This window comes from Lithobates pipiens, unplaced genomic scaffold (assembly GCF_037356315.1).
Source record: "Lithobates pipiens isolate NorthernLeopardFrog02 unplaced genomic scaffold, aLitPip1_a1.2 Scaffold_8, whole genome shotgun sequence".
NCBI classification, from domain to species: Eukaryota; Metazoa; Chordata; class Amphibia; order Anura; family Ranidae; genus Lithobates; species Lithobates pipiens.
In genome coordinates this window covers 482,780,806-482,805,499 of record NW_027507903.1, presented here as the reverse complement: position 1 = coordinate 482,805,499, position 24,694 = coordinate 482,780,806, and the positions used below count along the sequence as shown (strand labels likewise).

Below are 24,694 nucleotides of genomic sequence, written 5' to 3'. Positions count from 1 at the left end.
TTGTCTAAAATATTTTACATCAAATTTTAACTCTGAGTATAGACTATGGCTACCAATACAAAGTTGTAGTGGCAAACATGGTTGTTACCTAGATCATTTGCGGAATAGAGGTATGAGCACACGACATGTGCCTTTGTAGCAGTTCTCTGTGAACAACGTTAACTCGTCAAATATTTTCAACATCCTCTCCTGGGCCACTTTATATCAGATCTGCACCCCTGACACTGTGCCAAGCCAGACAAATATATAGCTGTTTCATTTCTGCCACACTCAGGGAACCAGGCGTTTGGAAAAAGCTCACAGCCCAGTCACTGAAGGAAGAATTCCATTTGCGCCGGATAACAAGTGTGAAAAAACAGATGTATTAACTGCTGGCCACCGAGAACCACAGCAACATAAACTTTTTTTTTTTTTCCAGAATGCTGTGAATCGGCACCCAAGGAAGCATGCCTCAGTAACTTTCCTAGATAATAGTAGTTTTAAATACATAACTAGAAAAGCTACAACTTCTGGGGAAATTGTGTGAAGTGTTCTTGCCTCCAGCTACTGGAGTGGGCGGAGTAACCGGGGGGGGGGGGGGGGTCATAATGTTTTGGCTTGTCATGGGGTTGTCAGCTTTTATCACCACGCACTCTAGTTTTGAACATTTCACCATTCATTCCTATGGGACAAATTTTGCCGCAAAAACACTGATATTTCTTGAACCATTCGGCGAAACGTTACACAAAGTAATAGCACACCAATCGGGAACAATCCACACGTTTTGGTATATTACTGTCTATGTAGTGTAAAATATCTAAGAGGAGTTAGGGTGGTAAATTTGGCTACAATAATAAAAATAATATTATTTTTGTGAGATATGCAAGAACGAATAATAACTGCAAGACAGAAAGCTAGACCCTTTTCTGCACTCCAGGACTCATAGTATACCAGACCCGTGGAATAGGGTGGTGGATGGTGCCAAATCCTAAAAAGAACATTAAATTTGACAAGGTTATTTGGAATGGATCAATAGGACTGAGCCCTCGGTAGGCCGCTCTCATGTGCAGAAATGTACTTTGGGGGCACTAGGACTTGGAACTTAGACAGGAAACCAGAAGCACCAGGAGGCACTCTCACTTAGACCTGCATAAAGAAGATAAAAATGTCCTTGTAAGTACTTTTGAGCCACAGACGCAGAACAAGCACACTGACAAATCAGCGACTGAATTCCTCATCTCTATACTTGTTCTGGGTCAGTGACCTAGAAAGCATTGAAGCCAATACATAAGCATGACATCCAAGGAACTAGCATTTTGAAAAGGAGAATTCAGCAATGGCAGCCTCTAAGATTCTCACACAACAGGATCCCTTGAACTCAATGGCCAATATCACAAGTTTCTGCAGACAACCCGTATTGCCTACATTTTAGCAGGACCAGTTTTAGGACCCGACTGTCCATCTCCAGCTAAAACGTATATATATTTTTTTGTTTTAAATGGAGTGTGGAAGTGTTAGGACTTCTAAACACATTATTATTGTTGTCTGTGCCTCTACTGGGGGATTTCTACTCAGTTGCTGTTGGGACAAGAAGTGGTGGGAAATCTCAGAAAACGAGGACGACACAGACAAAACAAACACATTTATACTACAGAGGGGTTAGAACATATAATATTTTTTTATTGCTTGTTATGCTAACACTCTTAATTTCTGGTACAGACAGAAAGTGTGGGGAAATGTCTCTTATTTATAGCTGAAGGTTAAAAGTGGTTGTAAACCCATTACAACCACTTTAACCTACAGGTAAGCCTAGATTAAGGCTTACCTGTAGGTGCAAGAAATATATCCCAAACCTAAAAGGTTTAGGAGATATTTGCAGAAATAGCGGCACCGCTGTCAACAGCGCGCAGGCGCACTGAGCGTGCCGTTGATGTATCAAATAGTGTCCCCCATCGGATAGTGTCCGCCCTGTACTGCGATTGCGCAGTACGGAGGACAAGGAGAAGCCGAACATCTGCGAAGATAAACGGCGCCTGCGCAGTGAGTCCAGGTTCAAGCTCCACCATCCAACTGGACATAGAGTTAGAATAAAAAAAATAGCCAAGCGAAGCGAGGCCGTGCCCGAAGCGTGGCGAGCAGCCCTGTTACTATGAGCAACCGTATGTCCACTTGGATGGATGATGGGGCTTCAACCTGGACTCCTTCTTCGGAGACTTTCGGAGTCTCCTTCTCCTTCGTACTGCGCAAGCGCTGCACCTGCGCAGTACGGGGTGGATACTATTCAATAGTCGGACACTTTTTGACAGAACACCATTGCTAACGGTGATAAAGCCATTAGTGGCGGCACCAGCGAGCATGACGTCATTGCGGCTCCGACCAGTCACAGCGCCGGAGCCATGATACCCGGAAGTCATTTCAGGATAGATGGCGGCGGAGGAGAACGAGGACCGGTTCGGGGCCTTCGATCTCAGGTAAGTAATTCATAGTGAGCTAGTATGCTATGCATACTAAGCTCATTATGCCTTTATCTTCCAGGGTTTTTTTTTTATTATTTTTTTTATTTTTTTGTTATTTATTACTGAGGCTTTACTTCCTCTTTAATGTGCCTATATTTTACTTTCCATGAGTTCTTCCTCTCCCTTCATGAACACATTTTTAAATAAAATCTGTTTTCAGGTCTTATTTTAGATACAATGTCCTCAATAGGTTTCTGTGCTTATGTCCAGAGATGCACAAGAGAGAGAGAGATATACACCACCACTCAAAGGCAGGTCCTGGGAACTCAGAGATAATTGCTCCAGCTAGGAATAAGCACTAGCCTTAGTGCGAAACGCGTAAGCTGTTAGCATCTTTTGCTGTGATGTCATTTGCTGTGTCCTAAATATTATTTGAATAAAGCATCGTTTTAACCTTGGAGTGCAGCCGTCCAGAGTTCTGTCATTAGCCACAGGTTTCTATGCTTATCCAAGCAATGCAGGCAGATCATGGCTGCTGTGAGGGGCCAGCATGGTGCTGTACTTAGTATCCTGAAACCATCACAGCACCCAGTCTCAGTATGCCTTACAAGAGTCCTCAGTTCTGATACAAGCACTGGGCTGGCTCTTGAGAGGAATTATGGAAATATTAAAAAAGCCTTGATCATGCCATTTGTTGCTATGAAAAGGTCCAATATAAAATGAACACTGTACTGTTACTATATATGCTACTGTAACATCTTTATATGTCCTGACAAGTTGTATCCTTGTCTTTTTTCCCACTAAAACATATTGAAACAAAAATATCACGATGGATGGAAATTCAGTCTAGTAGGCCTCCCTGGACAGGATTCCCTTGTATGCAGACTGCCCTAAATAAAATTCATATTTGAAGCAAAGCCTCTATGACTGAAAGAACTAAAATCCAACTAATAAAAAAAGGGCGGATGATGCTGAACATCCCCAAGCCAAAAAATGAAGCAGACTCAATCTGACTTGCTGCAGCTTCTAATGCACATTATGAGAAGCTCACAGTGTACAGTGAAATCAGAAAAAATATATTTTAGTACAGGAGAAGAGCCTGAACTACTGTGCAGGACTAAAGAAAACGCTGTAGCTTTAAAGCGGTTTTAAACCACTGCTGCCTTTTATTTTTCCCAGACCTGGAAGGTAAAGCCACAATGTGCTAGTATGAATCGCATACTAGCACATTATGTGAAACTTACCTGAAAAGGAAGTGTTCCAACGATGCAATGTCATCGCTGGAGGCCGCTGCTATCTTCACCCTTTTTCCTTTCGGGTCGGTGGACTTCGGCTGTGTGACTGGCTGGAGCCGCGATTACGGCACAGGTTTCTAAAGGAACAGCCCAGTTGGCCGTTCCCTCAGAGCACATGCGCCAATGATGTAATCGTGTGTGTGTGTGTAAATGAATTTATATTAAATTTCTCCTAAATGATGCATGTTTGGGAGATATTTTCAGCACCTATAGGCAAGCCTCATTATTGGACTTTAAAGTGGTTGTAAACCCTTACATATACCCAGCGAAGTGACTGGCCTCAGGTGATACACTGAGATGAAACAAATCCTTCTACATTAATTGTACCCATTTACATAAGGCTTGCCCCTACAACCATTCAAAGTGCAGAATTTACACAAGATCTCTCAGCTCTGATAGACAGGAAGTTATATCAGTGAGGAGAGCTCTGAAAGCTGGGAGGGGAAGGGAAGGAAAAGGAAGGGAAGAGAACCCTTCACACAGCCCACAGGGTCAGTGTTGAGGCCCGTCAATCAGCCGGAGTTCCCTCCCCGTCAACATTTTTTTCTTGGGGTCAGGAAAACTTGTAAAAAATTACTCATGATGACAGCGGAGGAACAAAGCAGTGGACAGAAATGATACTCAAGGCTTTGGATTGAGAGAAGCACACTATAGAGGCATATGCTTTGCTGATATTTCATGTCATAGGGTTTACAACCACTTTAAGGCCCCATTCACATGGAGGCATTTAGCGGACTACACTTTTCTCAATGGGGTTTCCTGCAAACAGCTGCAAGTAGGAAGCCCTGGGAGGCTGCTCATCTGCTGCTTGTTCAATTACATGTGAATGGCCTCGAATGGCTGAGGGCACTGTCATTGCTTTAAACTGGGTTTCCTGCTCCATAAGCAAGTGTGAATGGGGCCCAAGTCTACTAATAGTCCCCACTATTAAAAACGAAAAAAACACCCCATACCACTGGCTGGAGTTAGGCTCCAAAATTAAAAACAAAACAATACATTAAAAAGGTTGTGGTGGCTGCATTTGTTTGCTCTTTTCAGACTTTTTTCCCCAGTGAAGCCTTTTAAAGGCTAGTTTTCAAGTAGGGGAGTAAAGATCAAATATTGTTAAACAGTTGCATTCCTTATTTACATATTAAATATTTTATCTAGCTTGCCACGTTATGACTGTAACACTGTTGTATTTTTGCCCCCTGTGTCAGAGATAAAGGGTGACACACATAGTGACCAAAACACCTGGTAAGATATCCACATTTGCTATGCTAAGAGCCAATCTGATTGGGCTAGGCCAGTGGTCTTTGCCCTGTAGGACACTGCTATCAAACTCTTCTCTCTCCAACATGAGAGCTTTAATCGGTGCTACTGGTGATGGAGACAGAATACAGGAGCATATGTGACGCTGTGAAGTGGCTGAGTGACAGCCAGACAAAGTCAATCTCCCTGCAAGTCACAATCAGTAAAACTCCACTAGACAGGACTGGAGCTGTGCAGGGGACAGAGGAAGCTACAAATCTAGAGAAGGAGATTAAAGACAACTCAGCAGGCTCAATATCTGAGGCATGGGGGCTCCTGCCAAATCCTACTGAACACAAGAAGCATTTCTGCTCTTTAATCGAGACGAGAGCTTGGGGTTTATTTGTATGAACTGCAGTGGGCAGAAAGAAGATCCAAGATGTTTCACTCACTCATCCGTCATGCCACGGATTCCTACCGGCCTATGCCCAAGGACATGGCTCCACGGCCCAGCATGTTCTGTAAAGGCAACGTAGTGTCTGAGATGGAGCTGGACTATGTCCACGTAGCTCCAGGAGGTAAGAAACTTTATGATTGCTTTCCATGGTATTATATGACCCAGGCATGTTGAACTTGTGTTTTCTTGGCCACGCATGGCGCTTACTACTTCTCAGACGTCCTGATTGAGGCCCCAAACATTTCCATAGTTCTTAAAGCCTGGGTTTCCCAACAGTGTTCTTAAGCATTTTAGAAAAATGCTTTCTGTTCTCTTAACCACAGATTAAAAAACTGTATTACATTTAATCCTTGCAGGTGTAAAAACAAGGAGTATTAGATGGTTTTGAAATAGGTGTCCCCTTTAAGCGATATTCTGTTTAGTTAGGTCCTTTGTTTTAAAGCGCTAATATAAATTGTGCATCTATAGAAAAATAATGGGGTGGTCTGTATAATGCATATACCTGATCTGATATGCACAAAGTTCTCACATGCTAAAAACACACCTAGGTAGGTACTCAGGCCAGCAGCACCTGCTTTCCCCATTTGTTTCCTCCTCCTCGGCTCGTTTTTTTTTACCCCCAAGCCAGAATACCCAGTCCCTCCCTCCTGTGCTGCGACTGTCCCTGCTCCGGTACTAAGTCCACACTGTGCATAAGTTAACTTACACACAGTCTCAGCAGATAGTCAGCTCCTTAGGCAGCTGGGCTTGACAAAAGCTGCCTTCCAGAAGGTTCCACTGGCTCTGTCCTGTTCTCCTGCAATATGTGCTGCCTGGCACTCCACAGAGAGACTCCCAGCTTCTCCCTCACACAGAGAGAGATCACTCCCTACCAGGAGTCAGGACTAGTGGGCAGCGCTGTGCCCTGGCCGGACCTACACAGACATGTACAGCCTTGGCTGGAGAGACTGAGCAGAGAAAATATATAGATTTATAGTGTCAGTGGCGGCCGTGGACACCTTGCCAATCCATGTGCAGGACAAGGGTACAGATGCGTAAATATTCCACCCAATCCAGGACTGTTGGGAGCTATGCGCAATAGGCTGCAATATAATACTTTTTTGTTTTAGGGTTTAAATCTCTCTTTTCAATTTACCCACAGAAAAGAGGAAGGAAAATGCCAGCAAGCGGTTAAAACTGTGATGACAAGTTTTTATGATGGCTGAAAGCATCATCATTACTCATTGCAGAGGCCCTAACTAGCCCCACAAAGATGGGACATTTATGGTCTGAGCTATATTGCACAGTAAAGAAGGTAGAAAGAATTACAGCACCACAAAATCTGTAGGAGTCTGGTAGGCCTGTACTGCACAGAGAGAGAAGAGAAGAGTAAAAAATAAATAAAAGGGCAACGTGTTTCGGGGATCAAAACCCCCACCTTCATCAGGGCTGGGAAATAAGTTGACAAAAAAAAAAAAAAGCACAAAAAGTTTCCTAAATTTGGTTATTTCCATATAAGCTTTTTTTTTTTTTTAGATCATATGCTTTGCGTTATTATATGCCATCTTATTACCCAGCCTCGATGAAAGGTAATTTTGAGCTCCCAAACCCGCATTGTATTTTCTTTTAATGCAAAAAAAAAAAAAAAGAAAATATATATTATATATATATATATATATATATATATATATATATATATATATATATATATATATATATATATATATATATATATATATATATATATATATATATAATCCATTGGACTTGTATCAGTTTTGTGATGTTCATGTCCGTTCTGTGCTTTCCAGACTAAACTTTTGGCCAAAGCAGGTAGATCTGGACACTTTAGCTTATTTTAAACTTTCCAGTGGATGGAGGAGACAGCACATGCAATTTAGGATTCTGGGCTAAAATTCCCAGCATGTTTAACAAAGTAGAGGATGCTGGTGCAGGATGAAACACAGTGGGTCCTGAAAATGTAATACAAACTGCATCGTAATTACAGTGGAGGTTACTGAGATCTGGAAAATCAAAGTACAAAAAATAAGATTCTGGGCAAAAGGCGTAAATGTAGGTTTGTAAGACGCTCAGCTGCAATAGGGCAGTGAATGACTGGCAAATCACTTGAGTTTTTTTGTTTTGTTTTTTCTCGTTACATATCCCATACCATCAGCACAATTACGTTGAAGATTGCAGCTTGAGTTTCCACAGTTGTTTCCTTCCTATTGTCCAACAATCTCCTCCCTGACATGCCCCAATTATTGCTGTGCATGTAAAGAGAGTTCCGAAGGAAGTTAATTACATGTGTTTAAAAAAAAAAAAAAAAAAAAAAAAAAAGGACCTTCGGCAATTGGAGGATGCTGGGTATTTGTCAAAGCAGAAAATCGAGAAGCCAGTTAGCAATTGCTTCTTTCTTCAGCAGATCTCTGTGGTTTTCTTTTTTTGCTACAATTGTGTGAGCTGTCTCTGCGCCTCGTGGCTTCTGAATCCCGCTGGAGGCTGTGCTGTCAAAGGCCATAATTACATGCAAATAACAGAAAATAAGGTATTAATTCGGCGCTTGCACAATTTATTATTTCTAAGGATACCCATACATGGCAGGGGATATTTTGTTACAGCAGAAAAAAAATAAAAAATGTGTCGCAGAATTCAAATATAATTCCATCTACACCTTTGCTTTTCTTATTCCCCCTGCAAAGTCCCACAAATACCCGTTAAGCCTGCTAGTGAAGTCCATCTAATGCAGCTTGTGATGATGATGTGACAACGATGCTGAACTGTTCCTGGATTGAGAACAGAGTTGCCACCTTCATGAAAGGAGGAGAACATGCTGCAGGAGGTGTGGCTATCACCATTCTCTCTGCAGATTCTCACCGTAGTTTGCTAATCAGCACGTGACATGCAAGTCCCCCACCCTCACCGCTTTTTGGATTGACCGCACTGCCTCTTTTGCTGAAACCCTCTCCTTGTGAGTTGCAGTGTCAGAGGGAAAACATATGAGACACAAATAAAAAAAAGATGGCATGGCTCAGCCAGGGAAGGCAAAAAATTTTTTGGTTTACTTTTTGAGGTTTGTTTATCACATAGTAACTGTATTTGGGACTTGTTTAGACTGTCATAAGAGATCCCTTAGTTGTACTTAAAAGGGGTTGTAAAGGCAGTAGGTTTTTGCATTAAGGTTTATGCATTAAAATTCAAAAAAAATAAATAAAAAAAAACTTTTTTGGGTGTGTAGTTACCTGAGCACCTTCTCTCTCCAGAGATGTCCGTGAGTGTGTAAGCCATCCGGGACACTCCTCCTGATTGGCTGAGACACAGCAGCAGTACCATTGGCACCCATGGCTGTCAAAGTCAGACAGCCAATCAAGGGAGAGAGGGGGCGGGCCAGATCTCCATTTCTGAATCTAGACACAGAGCTGACTTGGCTCAGGTGCCCCCATTGAAAGCTGCTGGCTGAGGGGGCACTTGATAAGAGGGAGGGGTCAGGAGCAGCAAAGAAGAAACCAAGAAGAGGAGAATCCAGGATGCGCCGTTAAAAACCAACTGTACGGAGAATTTTTTATTGATTTTTTAATAACAAATCCCTTTAAATGATAAAAAGATTGGTTTTCTATTACATGCAGTACACCATGCAACTTGGCAGACACAACCTCTTACCCATTTCCTTTCCCTGAGATTTGATAGCTGTCATCACAGCCCCAATTGTTTTCTTTATAATTCTGCTTGTCTGCAATCTACAGTGTAGAGAGCAAAGTGACTGCAGACCAGGAATAAAAACAGAAGTAGGAAGAATCCGAGAAAACTATAGCAGGGAGAGCTGAACACACCTTTAACATTTAGGAGGTCCGTTACTCCAAAATGCTGCACCTAGATGCTGTTTTAAAATCAGTTAAATTCATGTACGATATCTACAATGAAGTATTATGCAGTCAGCACTGCTGAGCCGTCATCAGCCGTAAAGCCCATCTCTGGGCAAAAAAGTAAATCTATCACACAGTAGTGTAGTGGTAAGCACTTTCACCTAGCAGTAAATAGGGTCGCTGGTTCGAATCCCTACCACAACACTACCTGCCTTGAGTTTTCATGTTCTCCCAGTGCGGGTTTCCTCCCACACTCCAAAGACATGCTGTTTAGTTAATTGGCTCCTTTCTAAAATTGGCCCTAGTATGTGTATGTATGAATGTGAGCTAGGTACCTTAGATTGTCTACCTTGAGGGTAGGGACTGATGTATATGTAAAATATTTTATATATACATACACACACATACATACACACAAAAAACTAAGTTGTCTGGGGAAGGGTCGCAACTGCACTCGTATCACCCAGCAGTCACACTTATATATGGTCTACCATACTACTGACAATTTGTTGAGTGCACTGTGCAATCCATAGGGGATTTGCATGGGATCATAGATGGAATGTGTATATCCACTGGCATGGTTGCAGGTACTACAGAGGAGCTTGCACATTCAGGAACTGCTCAGGAAAATTGACCGATTTATCAGGATGAAGTAAAAGTCCATGCAGGTACTTCCTGCAGTCCTGGTACTCAGTTCTCTGAGGCGTTAGGCTGTGACTACAGGTAATGATTGGTCAGTCAAGCTTGTAATAACCAGTGTCAAACATCAGGCAATCACCCTGGAATACAAGAGTTCCTTAATCAATGGGAGGGTGGTTCATCAATGGGAGGGTGGTGGGAAGGTTCACCTACGGGAGGGAGAGATCCAGGCTGTTCCAGCATACATCTTATGAAAATCAATTTTTTTTTATTTATTTTTTTAGGTATAATCTCACCATCTTGTCTCCACTAGGACAGACACCATTTACTCCCCGCTCTTCTCTGCAGTTTGTGGCTGAACACTGAAGCAGTTAAGCTCCTATATGCCAGTATGGATGAACTGTGGTGTCTCCACTTCCAGGGAGAGCTTGCAGTAGTCACTTTACCACTGTCATGCAGAGCCGCATGTACTGCATAGAATGCATGAAGGTAAAAAACCTTGTGCCTTTACAACCATTTTATGACACAATCATGTAAACCCTGGTACCTGTGCAGTTCTTGGCTGTGTTTATACACTTCTGCTCATACTGCAGCCTCTCCTGGGATGATGAGATGCTTCCTCCTGCTTGCAGTAGACTGAGTACATCATCTCAACCTAGGCATAGTCATTATACCAGACCTTAAAAGCAGGGCTCCACCCAAAAGGGGAAGCTCCACTTGTTTGCGCGCCTAACCCCCCACATTTGGCAGTTTTTGGGTGGGGAGGAGGGGATGGATCGGGTATATGATTTTGACAGGTACCCGCAGCGATATGAGCCAGTAGTTCGCCCCCCCTTCCCCTACAGTCTTCTGGGACACATCACAGGTTGTAGCAGACTACGGAACCATTCACAAGGAACGTAGGAAACAGGCTGTGAAGCTGCAAGGCTTCTCTTCCTGTTTCCCTTACTAGAGATGCCGGTGCCTGCACCCAAAGCCAACTGAATTCGATTTGGGTGAGGACATCGCTGAATCCCTGAACAGGCGAGTTTTCTTATATTAAAAGTCAGCAGCCATATTTGTAGCTGCTGACTTTTTTTTTTCTAAAAGGAGCCTAGAGGTCCTCTAAGGAAAGCTTTTTAATTATAAAAAGGGTGGAGCTTTCTGAAAATGATACTGTTACTGTACGTTTTCATCATGTCAGGAATTTATTCATGCAGATTTAAATATTGAAAATGCCCACTTTAATCTGTTCCCTTTACATAAACTCAATAGCTAAAGAAAACTGTAAAAATGTCAGTTTCCCTTTAAAGTAGCAATTTATTGCAGGTCTCTAAAATCCCTGCAAACGTATTGTATTAAGTGACACGGGTTCCGCATTCTCAGTGAGATACTTGATAATGATTTTGAGCCCCATAGGACAAGTGTCTTGGTGTATTCCCCTATACTTAATTCTTGCTTTCAGTAATTATAGCTGTAACTCCGCATGGCAGCTGGTGGATCCCTGGTTGGGGCGGTTCTGCTGCTGTCAGTGGGCGTCCATCTCCCGGGAGCAGTCCCTGTACTAAAAACCAAGATGACTTTCTGCTCAGAATTTTAAAGTTGAACACAAGGGAAACCGATAAATACAAAGATTAAAATATATGCAAGAGCCATTTTACCTGCCAAATATCTGTATTTGTCAATCCAGTCCTGAAATTGAAATAGCTCTGCTCACAGCACAGTCCTGTCTGATTGGGCAGGGGACTGGATTTCTCTCTGCTATAGTCCAGTAACACAGGCTGGTCATAGACAGTTCAAATCTCAGCTGGTTTAGCAGGAGAAAATTCACAACATCTATGGCCTGCTTTCAGATGAACGTTTCGGTAAGGTCCACCTGATAATTTTTCAGGCCGACCTGATGAGAAGGTTAATTTGTTCCTATGGGCAGGTGGGTGCAAAGGGACTTGTGTCCTTTTACACACGCCTATCTCCAGGTCTGATCAGGCCCCAAAAGAGGAAAGGAAAAAAAAAAAAAAAAGAAGACCCAGGAGAGGACTCTGTCCTCTTCTGTTTAGGCAGAGGGGATCAGAGATAGCTGGGTGTAAATAGACAGAGGAGTCTGTTTACTCTCAGCTGCCCATGGAGCAAAGCAGGTTCTGCCCATGTCCTCTGCAGATACTGAGAGGACACCGATGTGTAATCCTCCCATTCTGCTCCAATGCAATGGAGTCTGCCCCATGTGAAAGGGGCCTTACAGGTATTGTCCCTCCCCTCCAGCCTGTTATTGGATAGTAAAATAACAAGAAGCACACTGATGCGCTCATCTCTCTGATTTCTCCTCCTATTAGCATGCCCCATGTTAGAATAGGAGCATTGCAGGACCATGGATTGGTCCCTGGTGCTGCTTCCCCCTCCCCAGCGAGATAGATTCGATAAGAGAAGATAGATATGGGCTGCAATGACTTAATTTTTGTCCTTTATATCTACCAAGAGTTCACCTTTACAGGCAAACTCCACTAAGCAGTACTTTATTTCCATTAATCCCATCAAAATAAAACTCATTCTAAACAGATAGGAGTTGAAACTGAAATAAAAAGGAAGGTTCATTCACCATAATGACAGTGGCGCTCCTAGTTACAAGTCAAAAAAAAACAGCCCCCCTCCCTCTACTTGTTGAGTTCAACAGCCGTGTTTGCCACCACCCCCCGAAATATGCTACTTTTGCCTTAAACTTTTACAGAAAGTAAATCTTACTTCTTGCCCCTGCGATTTAGTCTTCTCAGAACTAATAACAGAGGCCAAGGCCAAATAAATGGCATCCCCTGCATACAAGATTATTTTTGACCAGATACATTATAATGCAGCCCATACATAGTCGAATTTCAAACAAATTTTCTTTTCAAAATCAGAAAGTTCATTTTTTTGCGATATGATGATGCCACCATTGATTTTCAAAATTCGGCCGACCAAGCCTTCAATTTCACCTCATGTTGCTACAGAAAATAATTTGTGGTCGGGAATCTTCTTTTCTCTCTCCGTAAATGTTCTTTTCTTATTACATTTCTCGCACGACTCTCCCATCATTGATTAGAAAATCGTTCGTTTTTCAATAAATTTCCAACATGTCCGATTCCTCAATTTTGATTTCCGCATGAAAATCGGCTGTTGCTGCAGCCCACTAATGGTGCGAAATTCGTACGAAAAATTTGAACCATGTATGGCCGGTGTCCTATTATGTAGAGTCCCCCATCGGATCGTGTCCGTTGTGTACTGCACGTGCGCAGTACACAGCAACACAGATTCCGAAAATAGCCGAGGATGAACGGCGCCTGCGCCGTGAGTCCAGGTTCTAGCTCCACCATCCAAGTGGACATAGAGTAGGAATATAAAAGAGCCGAGCGCAGCAAGGCCGAGCCCGAAGCATGGCGAGCGAAGCTCGCCTGTGAGGGGCCCTCTAATTTTCCGAACCCTATGTCCGCTTGGATGGTGGGGCTACCACCTCCACTCACGGCGCAGGCGCTATTCATCTTCGGAGATTTTCCGAAGCTTCTTCTTCCCCGTACTGCGCATGCAGTATAGGTGGACACTATATGATGGCAGGACACTATCTGCCAGAACACCGGCATAAGACCTTTATAGATTTAAAGTAATGCACAGACTTGTCAGGTGGTGATAAAGGGAGATCCTCCCAAATCAGTCAGTCAATTTGGTAAGGGCTACGGTAAGTTTTGCATGAATTTAATTAGAACAGGAGAAGATGGAAGTGTGCAGCGACATTTCCTAAAATCCTTGCAATTTAATGTATATAGTTCACTCAAGGGGGGGGGAATTGTCCCCCGATACACTCCTCAAAAAAAAAAAAAAATTATGGAGTTTTACATTAGTAGGTATAAACCCAAACTAAATAACATTTAGCTTGCTCTGTTCATCAAATATCGTGAACAATTGCCATTTTAATAAGATCCAGTTTTTAACTGATTTCATCTTTCAAAGCATAGCATTGCTATTGCTGCTGATCTCTTGCAGAATCTTGGCAGCCATTTCCTGTCGACAAGATCTCCAGTGATGGCTGCATGTCATTTTTCAGGGACAGTTTCTTAACAGTGGACCATGCCTGCATAATGTGTGTGTTGAAATGGCCACTTGTACCCTCAATGCCGGTTTAGGTCTAGATGACAGGTTCACAGTGTAGATGCAGAAATTAAAGACAATCAAGCATTATCACTCTATAGCAGGAAGTGACCTTTATGGCAGGATTAGCAAAGATTACAATAAAAGCTGCAGGGTAAAAAATGAACTTCTGAAATGACATTAACATATTAAAACTTTTATGAAATTTTTAGTTATGGGGTTATATCTACTTATGTATTCTATTAAACTCATCATCTCAGTGATGTCCCAGCTGTAAGAATTTTTTGTATAGATGTTGCAATATCGATCGATTTGATTGCTGTACTATGACTAGCTGAATATCCACAAGTCACTAGACCTGTATCGAAACAGCAACAAATCTAATACACAAGCAGTGGCAGCTAACTGAAGTGCAGGTGTGGGGGAGAAGGGATCAGAGTGACTTATCTGCATTCTGAAAAGGATCATTTCTACATCAATAGTTGGTGCATGGCTGTTGGAAGGATGAGGAGGTGCTGTATATGCATAGGCAGTGGTGGAGACCTCTAAGCTGCGCTTTCTGTATGATGACAGCCTGTCAATCATCCAGAGATTGTCTTTTGTAAAGAGATCCTCTGCAAGTGGAAGCATTGAATATAGACGATGTTGCTGCTGATCCCCCGGCTCATTTCAAAACTGTACCTGTAACCCCTCCACCCTTCCCAAGGATTACCACACGTACAGTTACATTTTCAGGACAACATAAATGCGTATAAGCACAAGTTTCCTTAACTAGAAGTTTTGCATTTGGGAAACTAAAGCCAGAATTTTACACCTATAAATGCAAGTACTGGCATTACAGGTGTATACCAGCATACAATGTATTCTGTCAATACAGTCCTATGGACAGAATTATGTACCGGCTGGGGCTTCAGGGCGGCACAAATGCAGGTGTATTTTATGCTGTATGCCTATAATTAAAGCAGAACTATACTAATTTTCTAATTCGGGTCTGCAATGTCAGCGGCCATTGGGGAACTCTGGGAAATCTTCAGCCTGGCGGCTTCTGGGTATTGATCCCTGGCCATTTCCATTGGCCAGGCCGAGATGACATCACTTCTACACAGGAGTGGGAGTTCAGACACTTCAGCAATACTGATATTTTACATTGAGTTTCATGTGCGGACAGGCAGGTGTGTAACCTTAATAGAGAAGTAACATAGTTTGTCTCTTCTGCATTAAAAACCCTGTCTGTTTTTTTAGGTTATTGTCCATGTACATGAGCCCCAACATTCCATCAAGAGATTCCTATGCTAGATACAAAAAAAGATTTTTAGACTACGGAATGTTGAACATGTATGATACAAAACAAAACAAAAAACACACCACTCCAGTACATGAATATTTCCCTGTGATTTATAGCTTTAAAGCGGGAGTCCGCCGGGAGTTCCCCCGTTTTTTTTTTTTTTTTTTTAAAGCCAGCAGCTACAAACACGGCAGCTGCTGACTTTTAAAATAAGGACACTTACCCGCCCAGCGCGCCCGCGATGTCGGCACCCGAAGCCGATCTCTCAATCGTCTCTCGGGTGCTGCCGCCGCCATCTTGGGTATGGGAATCAGGAAGTGGAGCCTTTCGGCTTCATTTCCTGGTTCCCTACTGCGTATGCGCGAGTCGCGCTGCGCAATAAGGATGGTCCCGCTGCCTCTGGGATCCGTGTGTTTCCCAGCAGGCAGCGGGGGACTTTCGGAAAGGGGCGTAATCTACGCCCCTTTCCGCAGATAGCTATGCCGGAAGTGGGTGCAGAAACCTGTACTGTACAGGTACCTGCACCCCCCTCCCCCCTGAAAGCTGCCAATTGTGGCGCCGGAGGGGGGGAGGATTCCAATGAGCGGAAGGTCCCCTTTAGGGTGGACCTCCGCTTTAACAACGCTGCAAATGCAGAAAGATACCTGTTCATCTGCCAGAAAATCAGTGTACTCCCAACTTTCTGCAGTGAGGTAACAATGTTGCCTCTGCTGCAGTGAAAATCCAAACAATGTTGTCAGCCCCACCCAATTCATCCCTGCTGGACTATAGAACGCCCTCTCTTTATCTCTAGCCAATAAATGGATCATGACATGACCGTTAAGAAATATATACAAACTAAAACAAGGCCACAATCTTATACTCACATCGGGCATTCCTGTACAGCAGAAAGGGATCTTGCACCTGGAAGTCCAAATCTTTTGTAATAGGTTCTGTGCGGTTTTCCATACTCAGCCGATTCATAATAGTGAAGCCATGTTTAGGAGATGCAGATCTATGGGCATGCGACATTGAGAAATAAATTAAATTAAAGTGGTTTTAAAGTTTAACAGTATTTATAAAATTCTTTGAGAGAAAGACAATCCAGGAATATATGAAAAAAATTATTACAGCGCCCTGAAAAAGTATTCATAGCCCTTGACATTTTCCACATTTTGTCATGTTACAACCAAAAATGTCAATTTTATGGGATAGACCAACACAAAATGGCACATAATTGTGAATTGGTAGGAAAATGATAAATGTTTTTCAAAAATGTTTACAAGTAAAAATCAGAAAAGTGTGGCGTGCATTTGTATTCAGCCCCCTTTACTCTGATACCCCTAACTAAAATGTAGGGGAACCAATTGCCTTCAGAAGTCACCCAATTAGTAAATAGAGTCCACCTGTGCGTAATTTAATCTCAATATAAATATAGCTGTTCTGTGAAGCCCTCAGGGGTTTGTTAGAGAATCTTGGTGAACAAACAGCATCATGAAAGCCAAGGAGAGCACACCAGACAGGTCAGGGACAAAGTTGTGGAGAAGTTTAAAGAAGAGTTAGGTTATAAAAAAATATCCCAAGCTTTGAACATCTCACAGAGCACTGTCAAACCCATCATCTAATAATGGAAAGCATATGGCACAACTGCAAACATACCAAGACATGGCCGTCCACCTAAACTGACAGGTCGGGCAAGTAAAACATTAATCAGAGAAGCAGCCAGGAGGTCCATGGTAACACTGAAGGAGCTGCAGAGATCCACAGCTCAGGTGGGAGAATCTGTCCACAGGACAACTATTAGCTGTGCACTCCACAAATATGGCCTTTATGGAAGAGTGGCAAGAAGAAAGCCATAAGAAGTCCCGTTTGCGAGAAGCCATGTGGGGGACACAGCAAACATGTGGAAGAAGGTGCTCTAGTCAGATGAGACGAAAGAAAAAAAATGTAACATTTTGGCCTAAAAGTAAAACACTATGAGGTTGATTTACTAAAGCTGGAGAGTGCAAAAATCTGGTGCAGCTCTTAGTACAAGAAGCTGATTGGCTACCATGCACAGCTGCACCAGATATTGCACTGTCCAGTTTTAGTAAAGCAACCCGTGTGTGGTGGAAAACACTGCCCATCACCCTGAACACACCACCGTGAAACATGGTGGTGGCAGCATCATGTTGTGGGGATGCTTTTCTTCAGCAGAAACAGGGAAGCCGATCAGCGTTGAGGGAAAGATGGATAGAGCCAAATACAGGGCAATCTTAGAAGAAACCCTGTTAGAGTCTGCAAAACACTTGAGACTGGGGCGGAGGTTCACCTTCCAGCAGAACAACCTTATACATACAGCCAGAGCTATAATGGAATGGTTTAGATCAAAGCATCTCCATGTGTTAGAATTGCCCAGTCAAACTCCAAACTTAAAACCAATTGAGAATCTGTGGCAAGACTTCAAAATTGCTGTTCACAGACGCTCTCCATCCAATTTGACAGAGCTTGAGCTATTTTTCAAAGCAGAAAGGGCAAAAAGTTCACTCTCTAGCGCAGGGGTCTCAAATTGGTGGCCCTCCAGCTATTGCAGAACTACAAGTCCCATGAGGCATTGCAAGGCTGACAGTTACAAGCATGAGTCCCAGAGGCATGATGGGACTTGTAGTTTTGCAACAGCTGGAGGGCCATCAGTTTGAGACCCCTGCTCTAGCTGGTACATCTCCAAAAAGACTTGCAGCTGTAATTGCAGAATAAGGTGGTTCTACAAAGTATTGACTGGGGGGGGGGCCCAACCTGCGATATGCGTTTCCATGGATGCGCACATAGCCCGATTCAGGAGCACACCTACACAGGTGTCCCAACAGCACACAGTTTGTTATGAGGGCACCCACAGAAGGAAGGCACAAAGAGCAATGGTGGGAAACTCCAGAACAGGACATAAGGGACCACCATGTGCAATACTGCACAGAGCAGGTAAAAAACTATTTTCATAAAGAAAATAAAATAAATAGGCTTTAATGCCACTTTAACTTTGATGGTCTGCTGCAGATATTTAGATCTGTGGTAGTTACACCTGTCAGCCCATGAAGCTATACAGAATGCACAGGAAGAATGGCTGTGATCTGTCCTACTCACAGACAGGGGACTATTGGGGAGGACTTCTTGTCTACCTGAATGGAAAGTTGCAGGAAAAGCAGCATCAAAATTCACCCGAGATGATCAGATAAGCTTTCATTCACATATGGTTAAAAAAAAAAAAAAAATTGCGGAGAAAAAGTTGAAAGAAATATATTTCTCCCATCTCTGGCTTGTGCTCAAAACATCTGAAGAGCGAGACTCTGAGAATGCCCTGAATCTCAAACCTAAAGAGAGAGTGCCGGGGGGGCATCTTTCACAAGATATAGGTTACTCAACATGCCCAAGATCCCAGCAGAATGTCTAGGATATCACCTTCTCATGTGTGGAAGCTGAGGGGGCAAGGTAAATATAGATTTTCTATTTTTCATGTTTTTTTTTTTGGAGCCAGTTTTGTTTTGTTTTGTTAGAGCTCATTCACACTACATTGACATTACTGCGTGCTTTACTGCAATGCATGGCAACACACAATATGCATGCTGGTGCACTGCAAACTCATTTTGTGGTGCATGTAATATTTCTGCCAGTGCACCACAATGCATGGTAAGGAGTTGCTGCACTTTGCCCATGAACATGTCACAGTGCAAGGTGGGTTTGGGGAGTCATTCAAAATGAATGCACCAACACATGTAACATGCATAGAGTGTTTTAACATGCATGCTAATGCAACGCCATGGTTTGGCTGGGCCCTTAGTGGTGAAAAGCATTGTTTTCAGATGAAGTGACAGGTTAATATTTATTCTATCAGTCCTTATTATTAGGCAATTTAACTCTCCAGCATCTGCCAATGCCCAAATATACCTTTATTGTGTGACACTTTAAGGGGAATATAGAATGTTATCCAGGGACAGACAACTGAGGATTCGGGAGTCTAAGCACATAGCAAAGCATGCTGGGAGTTCAAGGTTCAAAAGGATCTAATATACAGTATGACATACAAAACATATACACATATCTGATTCTCACCTGCTGTACACAAACAATGTCCCCTCCACCTCTGTCTTTTCCTGCAAGAAGGAAAGCAATGTGAGGAATTTAACACATCTTTTCCCTAAAAGGCACCCTGAGAATGTGTGATCTAAGGACTCCAGATTTCGTGTTTACCTTACGTAATTGTGTTAAGTGTATGTAAACCACAATAATGAATTTCTCCGATTGGGTTTATTTTAGTCTTTTAAATAACAAATTAAAAAAGTGTTTTGTTATATCTGTATATACACCTAAGGATTCATTCACACTGGCAATTTAGGATAATTCTAAATCTAATGATTTTAAATGGTTTAATTCAAACTGTGCATTTACCTGTGTTTAGGCCTCATTCACACAGATGTTTGTAGGTACAGGCAGGGTCTGGCATAGAAATCCCCACATGACTAGAGAGCTGTCCATAGAGAGGAATGGCTATACGTACTTGTACTCATGTAAACAGCAATGCTTTCTTTTTTTTTTGCATCAGCATTTATTCACACATGTGTATGAGGTATACGTCTGATGCAAAAAAAAAAAAACCCACACACAAACATTGGTGTTTACCCAAGTACAAAATTGAATAGCCATTCACCTCTATATGTGGTTGCATGCGTGACCCGTGGCTCCCCATCCACAGAAAGGGATTTTTTACACTATACCCTGCCGGCGCCTCTATACATGTATGAATGAGGCCTTAGGTGTATTCAAGGTAGTATTGTCATGTAGATATTTTTACACTAGGTTCACACTTGTACAACCTGTGCTCTGCAGGTAGGAAACCCACTCATTTCAATGGGCTCCCCAACCTACAGAAAATCAGGAAATTCCCGGACTCTTTTTTTGCAAATTGTGCCACAGCACCATGTAATTTGGCACACAAGCACAAAAAAGAAAAAAAAAAAAAAAAAAAAAAAAAACACACACACACCACATTTACCAAAACGTGTGGGTGCCATTAAGAATGAATGGCACCATGCACATCTGCTAATTAGCAGCACATTTTGCCTGTGGGTTGGGAATGTGTGCTATTTTGTGAGCACTGTCAACTCGCACAAGTATGAGCCCAAGCTTAAAGTGGTTGTAAACCCTTACAAACCACTTTGACCTACAGGTAAGCCTAGATTAAGGCTTACCTGTAGGTCCAAGAAATATCTCCTAAACCTATATGGTTTAGGAGATATTTGCCCGAAAACAGGCACCGCTGTCTACAGCGCTTGCGCCGTAGACAGCGGCAGGCAGGGGCACCGAGCGCGGCATTCTCAACGACGGAGCTGCCGCGCGTGTCGGCTCCCGTGCGCATGCGCGGAAGTGACGTCATCGTGGCTTCGCTGAATGACAGCGGCGGAGCTGCGAGACCCCACCAAGAAGATGGATGCGGCGAACTACAAGGGACAGCGGTGACTTCGCTGGCTCCTGTGTCAGGTAAGTGACACATAATGGACTACTACGCGATGCATAGTAGTCCATTATGCTTTGCCTTTGCAGGGAATGAAAGAGGAAGTAAACTCATCAGGGTTTACTTCCTCTTTAAACGTAGTAGAAGTGATCTAGAAGGAATAAAGTTTGTTTGTACTTTTCAGATCGATTTCTCTTTGTTTAAATAACACAAAAGCAGGAGAGGCTCGAGTGAATGTAGCCTTATGTCCCCTCTGCTTATGCAGTTTTTTTTTTGTTTTGTTTTTTTATTTTTTATTTTTTTTTTTATCAGTTACACCCAGTTTTCTGAGGACTACAGAACACCTCCCCCAATGTTATGACAAAGAGTAGAGAGGTGTTCTGTAGACCTGTATGGATACAGTACAGAGAGGGATCGTGGTCACGCTAGGACAGTGATGGCGAACCTTGGCCCCCCAGATGTTTTGCCACTAAATTTCACATGATGCTCCTGCACTCTGCAGTGTAGTTGAGCATCATAGGATACGTAGTTACAAAACATCAGGGGTGCCAAGGTTCACCATCACTGCCCTAGGACATGGCGTATGTGTGTAGTGTGAGGTAGGACAAATTGAAAATGAATATTCACACTTTACAGTATTCCACGGTATCTGTAGAGCTGGTAAACATACTGAGACTTAAGGCTAACTGCAATATATATATATTTTTTTTACAAATTTTTGAAAAAGGAGTAAAATAAACCGCACATGGAGATGCTTAGTTTGCTTGGTGCAAAAAAAAAACTTTTTTCTGTGCTGTCAACAGGAGGGGGCACCATCGCAGCAGAGCTTGGATTATCCACACTGACATCTGTCATTTTATTTTACAGTCTGCCCCTCAGATGAGGTACCTGATCCCTCACATATAGATCAGTGCTGGGGAGACCCTGGGAGTCTACAATGATCCCAGGTTTCTGTGTGACTGTGGTGGGGACATTAGAGTGTGAGCTACTCAGATTTCACACACTCACGACTCTTCGGTGTACATAGCAGTATGATAGAATGTTGCACATGCCTGTTAGGCCCCTTTTACACTAGCGGACTGATTGAGTCCGCCTGTCAGGCAGACCCAATCATATCCTCCAGTCTACTCTGAAACGGCGGGTGTAAACAGACAAATGTCCATTTCCGCCAATATCCGATCCTGTCTGCTACAAACAGACAGATGGGGATCCATTCCCCATCCGTCTGGTGGATCAGATCAGATGGCAGTTGGGTGTAAAACGGACAGGCAGTCCACTTACATCCAACCACCCACAGAGGAGAACAGGCTGTGTCCACTCTGCATAAGCGGTGGAATCTGTCCACTGAGCAGACTCCAACGGAGCCCGTCCCATGTGTACGGGGCCTTAGAGGATGCACTCTCAGGAGATGGGAGACAGGCAGCTGACCTCACATGCAGATGACTTCTGACACTTAGAATACACAGTCACACTGATGGGATATGGGAAACACACAAGATCCGCTGTGTTTCCCTGCATCGCACTGAAAAGCGATCGCACACTGCTGCGATGTCAATGTTAGATTAACAACACCCCAAAAAACAGTGTGATTGCCACAATTGCATTGCATGCAATATGATGCATATAGCGGGGGGGGGGGGGGGCTAGAGGGGAATCCTGCACCATTTTGGTGCGGATGCGATTTGAGCTGCTATACATAATGTATGGCTGAACTCACACCGCACAGACATTGCATGTGATGTGCACAGGAATGTGGTGCGATTCCTGTGAGAACATGTGGTGTTCCGCATGCATCAGTGTGAACCTAGGTTCAGACTTTGATAGAACTTCTGTGCAATTAAGACCCTATTCACTTTTGACACGCTAAACTGCACCTCATCAGCATGTCAAGAGTGCATGTAAAACATTCTCCTTTTAATTCTATGTAACTGTTCACATCCGTGTGCTGTTTTTTTTTGTTTTGTTTTTTAAACAGCATGTTGAGCTTTTAGAAAGTCCTGCTTGCTGCATCAACAGTGTGCAGTGTCAAAAACGCACCTTCCAATATAGTCAATGGAAATGCACAAGTGCATTTTTGAGTCCCATGTTCATTTTTTCCAGGGAACCAGGGAGTAGGAAAACACATGTAAAATGCATTATGCATTGCATTTTTAACGCAACACACTAAAAACGTGCTACCCATTTTCACACCCCATTTCCAAAAGTGAATGGGCCCTAAGGCTACTTTCACACTGGAGCGGGTGGGCATTGACCTTAACACGCCACTATTTTTAGCGACGCTTTACCGTAATTTTTGCAGAGGTTTTCAGCAGCTAGAGGGGTGCTTTTAACCCCCACTAGGGGCCAAAAAAAGGGTTAAAACAACCTGCAAAGGTCCGCTGCAATGGCGTTTTGCCAGTGCTGCCCCTTCATTTCAATAGGCAGGGGCAGTGGAGGAGTGGTGTACATACCGCTCCTAAGATACTGCTTGCAGGAGGCTTTCACACCTCGGGCCCTTGGCTGCCACACCTCGGGCCCTTGGCTCTCACACCTCGGGCCCTTGGCTCTCACACCTCGGGCCCTTGGCTGCCACACTGAGACCATCGGGGAGCCATTTTTCTGGCACTTTACAGGTGATATTTTTAGCCCAAAAGCGCCTGAAAAAATGCCTCATTGTGAAAAGGGTATAAGGGCACTTTCACCCAGGTGCACTTCAAAATGTGGCACGTGTTTTGCGTTTTCTGAAATCCTGACTTCCAGCATGCACCTGTGAAACTTGGTCACGTGACTCAGAAAAGGCAACAAAAGCGCACCGCGGGCGCAATGCGTTCTCATTGAATTACAACGGATGGTAGATTCCTCGTGTGCTTTTGTGGCGCTGGAAAGGTAAGTACATGTGTGAAAGGGCCCCAAGATTGCTCAGGAACATACATGTTCAGTCTCTGACACATGCGTGTGACTGTCAGACTCCTGAGGAACCAATGAGCAGCGCAGTGACTATGGCAACCAACAAGCACTCACTTTACTGCAGCACAGGAAGGCCCCAGATTGGTTGCTATGGTTACTGCTCTGCAGGAGCCAGTGTAATCTATAATAAGCCTCACTGACTGGAGCTCAGGCTCTCTCCCCCCTCAGCAAGTGACTCACCCACTCGTTGGACCGGTGGCTGAAGGTGTAGAGGGCCACCTGGCTGGCCACGTCCACGATGCTCTGAATGTACGGGTCCTGTCTGCGCAGAGCGGCCAGACTGATATCCAAACCCCGGCCCAGAGCGTCGCCACCGGAGGCCGCCATCTTTTCCAGCCAGGCCCGAGCAACGGAACGCCGAGCAGGGCGGAGAGCGGCGCGCCGAATGCCGTCGCCATGGCAACCAGGAAGAGAGGAGCGTTGCCATGGAGAGCGATCGGAGAGCAGCGCTCCGCCCTTCTTGCGGAGGGGGACCGCTTTTGGTTCCGCCCACACCGCAGGTGATAACACACCTCGGCCCGCCCAGCGCGCCTTGCAAAGTTTCGTTTTGGAACGCCATTCAGGGCTAATTCCTCGCTGGACACGCCCCACTCAGAGTGCAGGACGCGGTCTTTCCCGCCCACCACTCAAGCGGATTATATTTGGCACGCCCCACCCCGCCCACACCGCAGGGGACAATAGCTGAGAGTTATAATATAGTCTATGATTCCATCAGCTGGCTGTGTATTCTGTGTGATATAGTGAGGGAGATTTACTAAAACTGGAGCAATCATAATGTGGTGCAGATGTCAATGGTTAGCCAATTGGCTTCTAAATTCAGCTTGTTAACAGTCAAGAAGGAAGCCCTTAACAAATCCCTCCCTGTCCCTACATTGTCCTTACTAAAATCAAACTTCCCTTTCCAATGGCAAACAAAGGGAATATCATACTTTGGGGTTACTATCCCCTCTAATCTCTCCAACCTATTTTCTCTGAACTGTGTCCACCTTCTCTCTCACATACAGAAAGATCT

The 24,694-nt window shown here is 43.7% G+C and overlaps 1 protein-coding gene across 1 annotated transcript in view; it reads right to left on the bottom strand.

Moving 5' to 3' along the window:
• The window catches only part of DCP1B (decapping mRNA 1B), a 58,956-nt gene extending 34,869 nt beyond the window's left edge, over positions 1-24,087 (bottom strand). Inside the window, exons 1-3 of the mRNA XM_077468882.1 lie at positions 23,863-24,087; positions 19,338-19,378; positions 16,142-16,269 (exon numbers count right to left, since the gene is read on the bottom strand). Of these exons, the coding sequence (XP_077325008.1) occupies positions 16,142-16,269; positions 19,338-19,378; positions 23,863-24,009 (316 nt within the window). The 5' untranslated portion in view covers positions 24,010-24,087. The remainder of the gene's footprint in view (positions 1-16,141; positions 16,270-19,337; positions 19,379-23,862) is intronic.
• Between the last annotated feature and the right edge of the window lie 607 nt (positions 24,088-24,694).